This window comes from Oncorhynchus tshawytscha, linkage group LG10 (assembly GCF_018296145.1).
Source record: "Oncorhynchus tshawytscha isolate Ot180627B linkage group LG10, Otsh_v2.0, whole genome shotgun sequence".
Classification (NCBI taxonomy): Eukaryota; Metazoa; Chordata; class Actinopteri; order Salmoniformes; family Salmonidae; genus Oncorhynchus; species Oncorhynchus tshawytscha.
Genome location: NC_056438.1, coordinates 59,874,444 through 59,887,184, shown reverse-complemented (window position 1 = coordinate 59,887,184; position 12,741 = coordinate 59,874,444). Strand labels below are relative to the sequence as shown.

The 12,741-nt window shown below is 43.6% G+C and overlaps 1 protein-coding gene across 5 annotated transcripts in view; it reads right to left on the bottom strand.

Annotated features, from left to right (window-relative positions):
* Nucleotides 1-12,741, bottom strand: part of LOC112259612 (laminin subunit alpha-3) — a 118,869-nt gene that overhangs the window by 85,909 nt on the left and 20,219 nt on the right. For all 5 annotated transcript variants that reach the window (XM_042328812.1, XM_042328809.1, XM_042328811.1 and 2 more), the window contains 4 exons: nt 4,760-4,877; nt 3,282-3,400; nt 2,993-3,163; nt 2,166-2,263 (listed from right to left, as the gene is read on the bottom strand). In XM_042328812.1, coding sequence (XP_042184746.1) covers nt 2,166-2,263; nt 2,993-3,163; nt 3,282-3,400; nt 4,760-4,877 — 506 coding nt within the window. The remainder of the gene's footprint in view (nt 1-2,165; nt 2,264-2,992; nt 3,164-3,281; nt 3,401-4,759; nt 4,878-12,741) is intronic.

Below are 12,741 nucleotides of genomic sequence, written 5' to 3'. Positions count from 1 at the left end.
CGTCTGCAGCTATGTGCTGCTTTGAAAGGCTGGTCATGGCTCACATCAACACCATTATCCCAGAAACCCTAGACCCACTCCAATTTGCATACCGCCCCAACAGATCCACAGATGATGCAATTTCTATTGCACTCCACACTGTCCTTTCTCACCTTGACAAAAGGAACACCTATGTGAGAATGCTATTCATTGACTACAGCTAAGTGCTCAACACCATAGTGCCCTCAAAGCTCATCACTAACCTAAGGACCCTGGGACTAAACACCTCCATCTGCAACTGGATCCTGGACTTCCTAACGGCCGCCCCCAGGTGGTAAGGGTAGGTAACAACACATCTGCCATGCTGATCCTCAACACAGGGCCCCCTCAGGGGTGAGTAGTCAGTCCCCTCCTGTACTGACCACGACTCTAACACCATCATTAAGTTTGCCAACGACACAACAGTGGTTGGCCTGATCACAGGCAGCTTACAGGGAGGAGGTCAGAGACCTGGCAGTGTGGTGCCAGGATAACAACCTCTCCGTCAATGTGATCAAGACAAAGGAGATGATTGTGGACTACAGAAAAAGGAGGACCGAGCTCGTCCCCATTCTCATCAACGGGGCTGTAGAGGAGCAGGTTGAGAGCTTCAAGTTCCTTGGTGTCCACATCATCAACAAACTAACATGGTCCAAACACACCAAAACATTGGTGAAGAGGGCATGACAATGCCTATTCCACCTCAGGAGACGGAAAAGATTTGTCATGGGTCCTCAAATCCTCAAAAAGGTCTACAGCTGCACCATCAAGAGCATCCTAACTGGTTGCATCACTGCCTGGTATGGTATCTGCTCGACCTCCGACCGCACGGCACGACAGAGAGTAGTGCGTATGGCCCAGTACATCAATGGGGCCAAGCTTCCTGCCATCCAATACCTCTAGACCAGGCGGTGTCAGAGGAAGGCCGAAAACATTGCCAAGGACTCCAGCCACCCTAGTCATTGACTGTTCTCTCTGCTACCACACGGCAAGCGGGACCGGAATGCCAAGTCTAGGTCAAAAAGGCTTATTAACAGCTTCTACCCCCACTCTTGAACAGTTAATGAAATGGCTACCCGGACTATTTGCATTGTCCCCCGCCCCAGCCCCCATTTTTACGCTGCTGCTGCTACTCTCTGTTTATTATCCTTGCATAGTCACTTCAACCTCTACCTAAATGTACATATTACCTCAATTACCTCAACTAACCGGTGCCCCCGCACGAAGACTCTACCTGTACCCCCTGTATATTAGCCTCACTACTGTTATTTTATTGTTGCTCCTTAATTATTTGTTATATTTCTATTTTTCTTAAAACTGCATTGTTGGTTAAGGGCTTGTAAGTAAGCATTTCACTGTAAGGTCTACACCTGTTGTATTCGGATCATGTGAAAATAAAATGTAATTTCATTTTGAAGAGAGGATGTCATGTAGCCTACCTGTATATAATCAATACAGAGCATCTCTACTCAAAAGCATCTTCATGCAGTGTAAGGTGTAAAACAGTCAAATAACTTCCAAAGTGAGTGAAGCAAATACAATGGATAGATCAGTCGTCACTGTCAAACTACAGTATGATGTCATTAACCCTTATTGTTTTTCATTGCCGATAAAATACATCACCTCTATAACAACATCATCTTGGCCTCTTGCCAACGGTTTACATCACACTTACAATGACTACTAATCAGTATAACTAAAATAACCTGTTGCCTTTTTACAATGTTAATGCCAGGAAACAAACAGATGAGGTCATTTCCTTTCTATCAAACCACCAACTATCTCTTCAATCTCAGACACAGATGCTCTAAACTACACCAACAACAGGTTTAATCTCATCCCATACATTCCAGAAAACCAACTGACTGAACACAACACATCCATTCAAACCTGTAAACGATGAATAAACAATCTACAAAAGAAGAGTTTATCATTCTGGATTGCTCAATGGATCCTCTCCTCTTTCTTTTGGGGAAACGTTTACATACATAATACGCGTACTACAGTGAATAAATGATAGACAGATCATTCAGTTGTACGCATCAACAATAAGAACCTAAGTTAAAAATAAACAATGTTTTAGCTTGTCAAAAACAAGTACAGAGGCTTGATGTTACAGGTGAAGGTAAGAAAAGGGCTCAACTCACCGATTCGGGTTGCCTTGGTTACGTCCCCCACACACCTGTGCATGGCCGTGACAAACGCAGCGTCCCCCGACACTGATGTCTTTGATGCTGTAGTAATACTGTCAACCACACAGAGAGGGAGCAACACCGTCAGAATATTGTAGCAGAACCAAAACAATCAGCTCTATTTGAAACACTACATATCAACCTCACTTAAACAAACCCAGCCATTGTCTGGCACCGCAGCTGATCTGAGTCACATTGGGTTAACTGGTTTTTAGTCATGGTCTAGGCCACAGACCCTCACTAGCATCATTTAAGATGCATTTATACAGGTTCAGTACCAGTCAAACGTTTGGACACACCTACTCATTCCAGGGTAACCAAAGAAGTAACCAAAGGAGTTAAATAAATCATCCAAACTATTTCATGTCTTCACTATTATTCTACAATGTAGAAAATAATAAAAAATAAAGAAAAACCCTGGAATGAGTAGGTGTGTCCAAACGTTTGACTGGTACACATACACACACACTCCGGACATTGCTCGTCCTAATATTGATATATTTATTAATTGCATTATTTTTTAATCGCATTTGTGTATATTGTTGTGAATGGTTAGATATTACTGCACTGTTGGAACTAGGAACACAAGCATTTCGCTACATTTGATTTGATGAGGCAGCAGGTAGGCTGCATATAACAGGTTGGTTTGAGACAACGTCATTGTGTTTTGTACTCTGCTGACGATGCATTTCTTGTTGAGTTGAGCTGTATTGAACTGAACTGAATTGATCTGAACTGTAATGAACCGAATTGGGTGCCTGTGCTGCTGTTGTGCGACTCACCCTGCGTGTGACAGTGGGGTCCCTCTGGGCCTTGGAGATGAGGTGCCCCAACAGAGTGCTGGTCCTGAGGAAGTGCAGGCGGATGTTGGTGGCTTTGGTGAAATCTCTCAGCACTGGAGAATAGCTGAAGTTCTTAGAGCCCGGGCGACCGTTGACCAGGGACACCACAATCTGGGACAACAACACAACATCACTCAGACAACAATATCCCCATCAATCTACAGAAGTAGTAGTCTTTAGGTACATTTCACAGGATTCAGCAATTCCCATTCCCAATTCAGTTTCTCACCTCTCCGTTCTCCAATGGGACAGTTTTAGAGTACTCTGTGGTGCAGATCTGGTCGTCATCTCCAACTATGCGTCCATTCGGTTGTTTGCCAAACCTCTCAATGCACTCCCTTTCAGAATCTGATATCAAGAACACAAAGAGTGGTCTGTCAAATACACAGGAGGTTGGTGGCCCCTTAATTGGAAGGAGGACGGGCTCATAGTAATGGATGGAACGGAATAAATGGAATGGTATCGAGCTCAAACACAATGTTTCCATGTGTTTTTATACCATTCCATTGACTCCATTCCAGTCATTATTATGAGCTGTCCTCCTCTCAGCAGCCTCCTGTGGTCAAATACCATCCTCTCTCTATCAGGGGCCCACATTGACAGGCCTTGGTGGTTATTTGTCTAAAATACTTTCGTCATCAAATTCTTCATCTGCATCTTTTGCCTCTGATCTTATCCATCATTATAAGAAGAAAAAAAGCATGTAGCCTTGTCTGAACCAGAACGGCCCATAGGGCAGGAGTCTATATCCTGTTTCTGTAGCATGAGGCAGCTTGATGTACAAGTACACCCCCTGTAAAGGACGCTAGTCTATTGCAGGGCCTTGACTGTAACCCTGAATCGAAATTGGAATGTTGAACAGTGAAAAATCGTTGCCATTTTTATGAAGATACATCTACTGAATAACAAGAATCAAGACTATTTAATACATAGAGCCAGGAGTATGTAAATCGTCGAGAGAGAGAAAATCCTAAAATTAAATTCAAAAGGAGAGATGAGGCACAGCTGTTTCTGCTGGGAAGGTGTGTGTGCTCACACACATGCCTCACAGGGACGGGACATGTCTTCACTTTGAGAGCAGGCTGGTGAGTCTGTGTAGGCCAGGGGGCGGTATATAGGAGAGACTAGGCCTACTGACTGGATCATAGATGCATCATAAGTCACTCATAAACCAAGCTTTTTGCACTCATGGTTAAGTATTAGTATTACAGCTCTGTAGAACAGCACGTTATGGGCTTCACAAATCTTTTACGAAGACATTTCGTCACAGTATGACATGTTCATCTGTGTGGTAATGTTTGCCAGTTCCCTCTAGTCTGCATTAAGCAGCAACACATCTGAATTTCAAGGTATATGAAAAAACATGTACTGGACGATAGGTCATCTTCATGTTCCAATAATGCTGTTTTCAACTGTTTTAAACGTTTTCAAGTTAGGGCGGCAGGTAGCCTAGCCTGGGCCAGTAATCAAAAGGTTGCTGGTTCGAATCCCAGAGCCAACTTGGTGATAAATCTGCCGATGTGCCCTTGAGCAAAGTACTTAACCCTAATTGATCCTGTAAGTCTCTCTGGATAAGAGCGTCTGCTAAATGACTCAAACGTAAATGTCAGTCCCGCCCAACCAAGAGCCTTAAAAGGCACAAGCATAATACATAAATGTGTATACTGTGCACATGGTGTGAATTTGAAAATAAACAGCAACACTTACGAGCAAAGTACTGCCATGGAGCGTATGTTTTCCCATGGTCCAGGGAGCGCTCCAGGACCCACAGGTCAGGCCGCGGGGCGTTGGCAAACTTGATCAGGACGTAGGCCACATGGAAGAGCTGAAAACAAGATTAACACAAAGAGTACAGCAGTGTAATACAAAGGGCTACAAACAAGTTGTTAATGGATTCTGGCAGTAGAAGTTGTTGGTTCAAAACGCTGTGGTTTCCTGTGCCTTGGTCCACTAACACCAGCTCAGTCTTGGCAGACGGCTCAGCCTCAGACAATACTCCATTTCCTTTCACGTGAAGGCTAGAGCACAATCACTTCAACAACAATAATCTACCCGACCTGTACCTCCTCCGGCTAGCGAAAACCACCACAGCCTAATGCCCTGAAATCTGCTGGTTTAGCCGTTGGGCATTGGGTCAAACGTTCTAATCAAATTCTGTGTCTGCTTTCCTTCCTTTTTAATAACAGTTGACTTGAAACTTGTATTTCTCATATCACAACCATGTGGCCCTCAAGTGCTCATATAGTATGGTACAGTAAAAGACAACCATTGGAAATTATAGAGGCTCAATGAGACCTGTGTTGAGAGTGGATGGAACTGCTGCAGGTGGTTCTGAAACACCCATCCTCCATGCCCTCTGGAGAGAGATTTCTCCTTTCAAAGAACACAGGCTTTACAAGAGCACCGGATGATGATGATTGTTCCCCAGTGTACACTACCCTTTCTCTACGACCCTCATGGCTGTTTCCACACTCAATGTTCCTCTCTCGCCATCATCATCATCAGGGCTCAATAGTGGGTTGCTTCAGTTCCATTACATAGAATTGAAAAGCTGCTTTTTTTCAACAGTCAAAGCCATCTTTGTGGTGGTTGCCATGGAGCTTGCACGGCTCGGAATTAGAACTTATGACATCAGACCACACAGAAGTGGCAATTGCAGTGTAAACAAACACACCTGACCGCCCCACCCTCACTTTTCTGCTTTTAAGGCTGCAAGCTGAAATGATTTCCAAAAGATTTCATTATTAGCAGAGATCCTAAAACATGAGAGAGAAACATAAAAGAGCATGAACACATGAGCTTGACATACTGCATGAAAACTGTATCTAACAAAGAACATGATCTTCAAAAAGAATGGCCCTGCTTTAAGACTGGCTGCTTTTGGCAAAGTTGAAAAGGATAAAGGCAGGCCCACACTAGTCGGGGATCCTTTAGAGTCTTCAAAACCCCAGCATGCTTTTGTGATTGGAGTTCAAGTTCTCCGTCTCCCCTTGTCTCTCCTTGCACGAGGAAGAGCTGTGCTAATAGTGATATCAAAGCAAAGCAAACTCTTGGCCGAGGAGTCTGAGACTTGTCAACCAGGCTCCACAATTAACTTGGAAGGATTGCATCCCCCCACCTTGAGAAATGACCAGTAGTTAATTTGGCTTTGATTGATCTGAGGATGGTTCAGGGGGTCAGATAGTATGTTGAGCCTGGTCTTGTCTTGCCAAGTCAACACACAAAAACCATTACAGAACACTCCAAGCAGCTGGTCAAAACCTCTGCTTTCAACAAGTAGCCTAGATAAGTGTGCAAAGATCTAAGTTTAGAAGCAAAATGAATGAGTGGAAGTCTTAAAGACAATGATTTGTGAGCAATCTTATAGCTCTTGTCTTAACCCCGTTGGTAAACAGCCTGTTCTGACCTCTATTGCTCATGGGAGTGTCTCAAAGCTAATCAGAGAACACTTCCACCCACCATTCTACAGGATGCACAAGGAACAAAAAAAAATAATCTGAGATTCAAGAGTACACAAACAAAACGTAGGCTGCATATTGTCAGACCTAAAAACAGACACAAGGCAAAGTCTTGGCTGAGAGCTGAGAGGTTGCTATCAATAGACTGGGTTTGTTGAAGAGGAAGGAGCAGGAAGATGTTCGTTCACACGCGTTGGGATGCGATGATGGTGGGACTGGGATGGGGGGTGGGGGGGTGGCCAGAGACGTGCCGACTGGCATGTGGGCCTGTTTCAGATTCCTGCCATGCCGTCACATTTCTCCCCCCTCTCCCCCCATGTCACCATGCCAGGGCATGCCACTGCTTTCAGGAACCTGTCCCTGACAAGTGGCACACAACAGCGACAATCTTCTAGGCCAGAGGAACGCAGCTCACACATAAAACAGAGACCAAACAGATACATTTGTGAGATTAAAAATATCCACCACAAACGGATTCTCTAGTAACTACCTATGAAATATCCCTAAAGTCCAACAAAAATCACAAAATGTGGTAATCAAAAATAAAAAAGTGAACTCTGTCTTTGTACAGGTATAAAACATGAATAAAATAGAATAAAAGCAAATCCTGTCTGTGGATTGGCATCAGGGTTGGGCTCAATTCAGAATTTTGGAATTGAATGACGGAATCAGTAGGCTATTAAACAAACATATATCTCTACAGAAATAAGACCGATCCTGCTTCTGTTTGAATGTTTGTTAATGTTAATAGCCTACTGATAGCCTACGGAATCAGTAGGCTATTAAACAAACGTTCAAACAGAAGCAGGATCGGTCTTATTTCTGTAGCAACATGGTCTAGGAAAAGGCATCAATTCAACAGCACACTGATGTGTTTCAGAACCGTGGACAGCGACCGCTATCCAACGTGGGAGAAACGCATGTTATAAAATAATATTATTTTTTATTAGTGTTGCACCATTGTTCTTACGTAATATAACCCTATCCCTATACAACTTCAGTAGCACATGTCTTAATGATGGACTGTGCCATTCCCATGACCTCCACAATGGATTAGTCCACTAAGACTGGCATGAATCAGACAGGTGTCTTGTACTAAAGAATTCTCGGTCGACCAACAGCCTATCAAACAAACAATCAAACAGTCAACCAATGAGGTATAAAGAACTCAAGTCTGACCGTTGTTTTTTTCGATAATCTACTCACGTTCGCATATGCCAATTCATGGACTGTCTATAAACGGGTTGCATCCGGTTTTAACAGACCAACATCACATTCGTGTCATCACGTCATCCAAAAACATGGCAGACATTGGGTGAATATAAAATGTTAATGAGTGATGAAGAAAAACAAACTGCCTCAGCAACAGTTATTTGAATTATTATGTATTTTTGGTGCACAAAGATTACAACTAAAGTGTTTTATTAGGAATTTTCTAATCTGACTTCTCTATGTGATCATCTATGGAAATAGTCTTTCTGAGCCAGGCAACACTTAAACTGCAATACCGAAGCAAGACTGTAGGGGCAGTTGAAACCGTGCTTCTAGAGCGGAACCCTGGCCCCTTGCATTCAACCACAGAGGAAGAGGCGAAGCGAGAGGGGAAACTCAGTCCAAAATCTGTCTACTCCAGCATGTGGTGTTTTTTTGTTTTTCACCCACCAAACAATCAGGTTTTGTTTTGAGGTCAATGAGAGAGTGTTGAATTTAGTCAACAAAAAACACTATGGTTTATTTGTAACATGAGGCTAATTTGATAGAATAGAAGTTTCGTAAGGCCTAGGTTGTGACGAGTGTACTGATATAAGTAGGACATGTGACATCCCGCCAACGTTGATAAAAAAACACTTTATATTGGAGATGCGTTTGGGGTTGTGCCTATTGTTCACAGGCCTATCTGCCCTCTCAATGGCTAGAATTGTCCCACCTGATCTCACCTCCTCCCAATGAGGTCATGTATTTCCATTGTTAGAGTGGCCACTCAAACATCTGGTCAATCAATATAATGGATAATCTGTGATTCATGAGTTGAAATTCAATTCAAACTGGCCACACCCCACAAGATATAGAATTTGAATATGAGTTTGAGTGACGGGATGTAGAATTTAACTCAGTGCAATTCAAAGAAATTCCACTCAGTCATAGAACATGAGAGTTTCATTAAATCTGACAGGACACACTTCCAGATACCAAAGAATATATCACTTTTCTCTGAAAACAATGTTCATATACTCTTTTAACCTTAGTGCTTAGAATAGCAAATTATATTTCCACCAACCATGTAATTTGCTTTGCTTCTTTTTGAAGGCCTCGGGGTCAACTTGAGGATGTTATGCATTCTGAAAAAAGTGATTCATGAAATATAATAACTTTGAAAAATTACATACAGGTTTTGCTTTACTTGATCATTTAAGAGTTTGCCCTGAAAATCAACTGTTCCAACAATAGTTTATATGCATGTACAGTACCAGTCAAAATTGTATTTTTACTATTTTCTACATTGTAGAATAATAGTGAAGACATCAACATTATGAAATAACACATTTGGAATCATGTAGTAACCAAAAAAAGTGTTAAACAAATCAAAATATATTTGAGATGGAATCATGTAGTAACCAAAAATATATTTTAGATTTTAGATTCTTCAAAGTAATCACCCTTTCCCTTGATGGCACACTCTTTGCATTCTCTCGACCATGTTTATGAGGAATGCTTTTCCAACAGTCTTGAAGGAGTTCCCACATATGCTGAGAACTTGTTGACTGCTTGTCCTTCACTCTGCAGTCCAACTCATCTCAAACCATCTCAATTGGGTTGAGGTCGGGTGATTGTGGAGGCCAGGTCATCTGATGCAGCACCATCACTCTCCTTCTTGGTCAAATAGCCCTTACACAGCCTGGAGGTGGGTTGAAGTCATTGTCTTGTTGAAAAACAAATGATAGTCCCACGAAGCGCAAACCAGATGGGATGGCGTACCGCTACAGAATGCTGTGGTAGCCATGCTGGTTAAGTGTGCCTTGAATTCTAAATAAATCACTGAGAGTGTGACCAGCAAAACACCCCCACACCATCACACCTCCTCCTCCATGCTTCAGAGTGGGAACCACACATGCGGAGATCATGGTGGACACAGTGGTTGGAACCAAAAATCTCTGATTTGGACTCATCAGACCAAAGCACAGATTTCCACCGGTCTAATGTCCGTTGCTCGTGTTTCTTGGCCCAAGACAGTCTCTTCTTATTATTGGTGTCTTTTAATAGTGTTTTTTTTGCAGCAATTCAAAAATGAAGGCCTGATTCATGCAATCTTCTCTGAACAGTTGATGTTGATATGTGTCTGTTATTTGAACTCTGTGAAGCATTTTTCTGGGCTGCAAATTCTGAGGCTGGTAACTCTAATGAACTCTGCAGCAACGGTAACTTTGTGTCTTCCTTTCCTGCGGGGGTCCTAATGAGAGGCCGATTCATCATAGTGCTTGATGGTTTTTATGACTGACTGACTTTATTGTCTTAAAGTAATGATGGACTGTCATTTCTCTTTGCTTATTTGAGCTGTTCTTGCCATAATATGGACTTGGTCTTTTACCAAATAGGGATATCTCTATATACCACCCGTACCTTGTCAAAACACAACTGATTGGCTCAAACGCATACTTCCGGCGCCGACAGAGATGGTCGTCTTGCTTCGCGTTCCTAGGAAACTATGCAGTATTGTCACGCCCTGACCTTAGATATCTCTGTTTTCAATATATTTTGGTTAGGTTAGGGTATGACTAGGGTGGGTACTCTAGGTTTTTGCATGTCTATGTTGGCCTGATATGGTTCCCAATCAGAGACAGCTGTTTATCATTGTCTCTGATTGGGGATCATATTTAGGCAGCCCTTTTCCCCCACTTTCTGGTGTGGGATCTGGTCTACAGTTAGGTGCCTGTGTGCACACTAGTAGCGTCACGTTTCATTTGGTTGTTTGTTGTTTTGTTTTGGTGAGTTTAAGTACATTAAAAATATGTGGAACTCTATCCACGCTGCGCCTTGGTCTCACTCATACGACGATCGTGATAAGTATTTTGTTTTCTTATGTATTACTTATTATATTGTTACCGCAGGAAATCTTAAGTTCTATTACTGGAGAGGATCCCAGCCGGTGACCCAAAACAACGGCGCTGCAGAAGGGGCAGACTGAGCAGTCTTCTGGTCAGGCTCCATAGACAGGCACATCGCGCACCGCTCCCGAGTATACTACTTGCCAATGTCCAGTCTCTTGACAACAAGGTAGAAGAAATCCGAGCAAGGGTTGCCTTCCAGAGAGACAGAGATTCTAACGCTCTTTGTTTCAAGGAAACATGGCTCACTCTGGATACGTTATCAGAGTCGGTACAGCCACCTGGTTTCTTCACGCATCGCGCCGACAGATACAAAAATCTCTATGGTAAGAAGAAGGGCGGGGGTGTATGCCTTATGATTAATGAGACGTGGTGTGATCATAACAACATACAGGAACTCAAGTCCTTTTGTTCACCTGACCTAGAATTCCTTATAATCAAAAGCCGTCCGTATTATCTACCAAGAGAATTCTTTTCGATTATAATCACAGTCATGTATATCCCCCCGCAAGCAGACATTTCGACGGCCCTGAAAGAAATTCTTGGACTCTATGTAAACTGGAAACCACATATCTCGAGGCAGCATTTATTGTAGCTGGGGATTTTAACAAGGCTAATCTGAAAACAAGGCTCACTAAATTTGATCAGCATATCGAATGCACGACACTGGCAGGTAAAACCCTGGATCATTGTTACTCTAACTTCTGCGATGCATACAAAGCCCTCCCCCACCCTCCTTTTGGAAAATCTGACCACGACTCCATTTTGTTGCTCCCAGCCTATAGACAGAAACTAAAACAGGAAATGCCCATGCTCAGGTCTGTTCAACGCTGGTCCAACCAATCGGATTCCACGCTTCAAGATTGCTTCGATCACCTGGACTGGGATATGTTCTGCAAAGCATCGGACAATAACATTGATGAATACGCTGATTCGGTGAGCGAGTTTATTAGCAAGTGCATTGGTGATGCTGTACCCACAGCGACTATCAAAACCTTCCCCAACCAGAAATCGTGGCTTGATGGCAGCATTCGCGCAAAACTGAAAGCGTGAACCACTGCTTTTAATCAGGGCAAGGTGACCGGAAACATGACCGAATACAAACAGTGTAGCTATTCCCTCCGCAAGGCAATCAAACAAGCTAAGTATCAGTATAGAGACAAAATAGAGTCGCAATTCAACGACTCAGACACAAGCGGTATGTGGCAGGGTCTACAGTCAATCACGGACTACAAAAAGAAAACCAGGCCAGTCGCGGACCACAGTGTTTTGCTCCCAGACAAACTAAACAACTTCTTTTCTCACTTTGAGAATAATACAGTGCTACCGACACGTCCCGCTACCAAAACCTGCGGCTTCTCCTTCACTGCAGCCAACGTGAGTAAAACATGTAAACGTGTTAACCCTCGCAGGGCTGCCGGCCCAGACGGCATCCCTAGCTGTGTCCTCAAAGCATGCGCAGACCAGCTGGCTGGTGTGTTTACGGACATATCCCAATCAATCCCTATACCAGTCTGCTGTTCCCACATGCTTCAAGAGGGCCACCATTGTTCCTGTTCCCAAGAAAGCTAAGGTAACTGAGCTAAACGACTATCGCCCTGTAGCACTCACTTCCGTCATCATGAAGTGCTTTAAGAGACTAGTCAAGGACCATAGCACTTCCACCCTACCTGACACCCTAGACCCACTCCAATTTGCTTACCGCCCCAATAGGTCGACAGACGATGCAATCACACTGAACACTGCCCTAACCCATCTGGACAAGAGCAATACCTATGTAAGAATTCTGTTCATCAACTACAGCTCAGCATTTAACACCATAGTACCCTCCAAACTCGTCATTAAGCTCAAGACCCTGGGTCTCGACCCCGCCCTGTGCAACTGGGTCCTGGACTTCCTGACGGGCCGCCCCCAGATGGTGAGGGTAGGAAACAACATCTCCACCCCGCTGATTGTCAACACTGGGACCCCACAAGGCTGCGTTCTCAGCCCTCTCCTGTACTCCCTGTGGCCATGCACGCCTCCAACTCAATCATCAAGTTTACAGGCGACACTACAGTGGTCAAATATATTACCAACAACGATGAGATTGCCTACAGGGAGGAGGTGAGGGCCCTCGGAGTGTGGT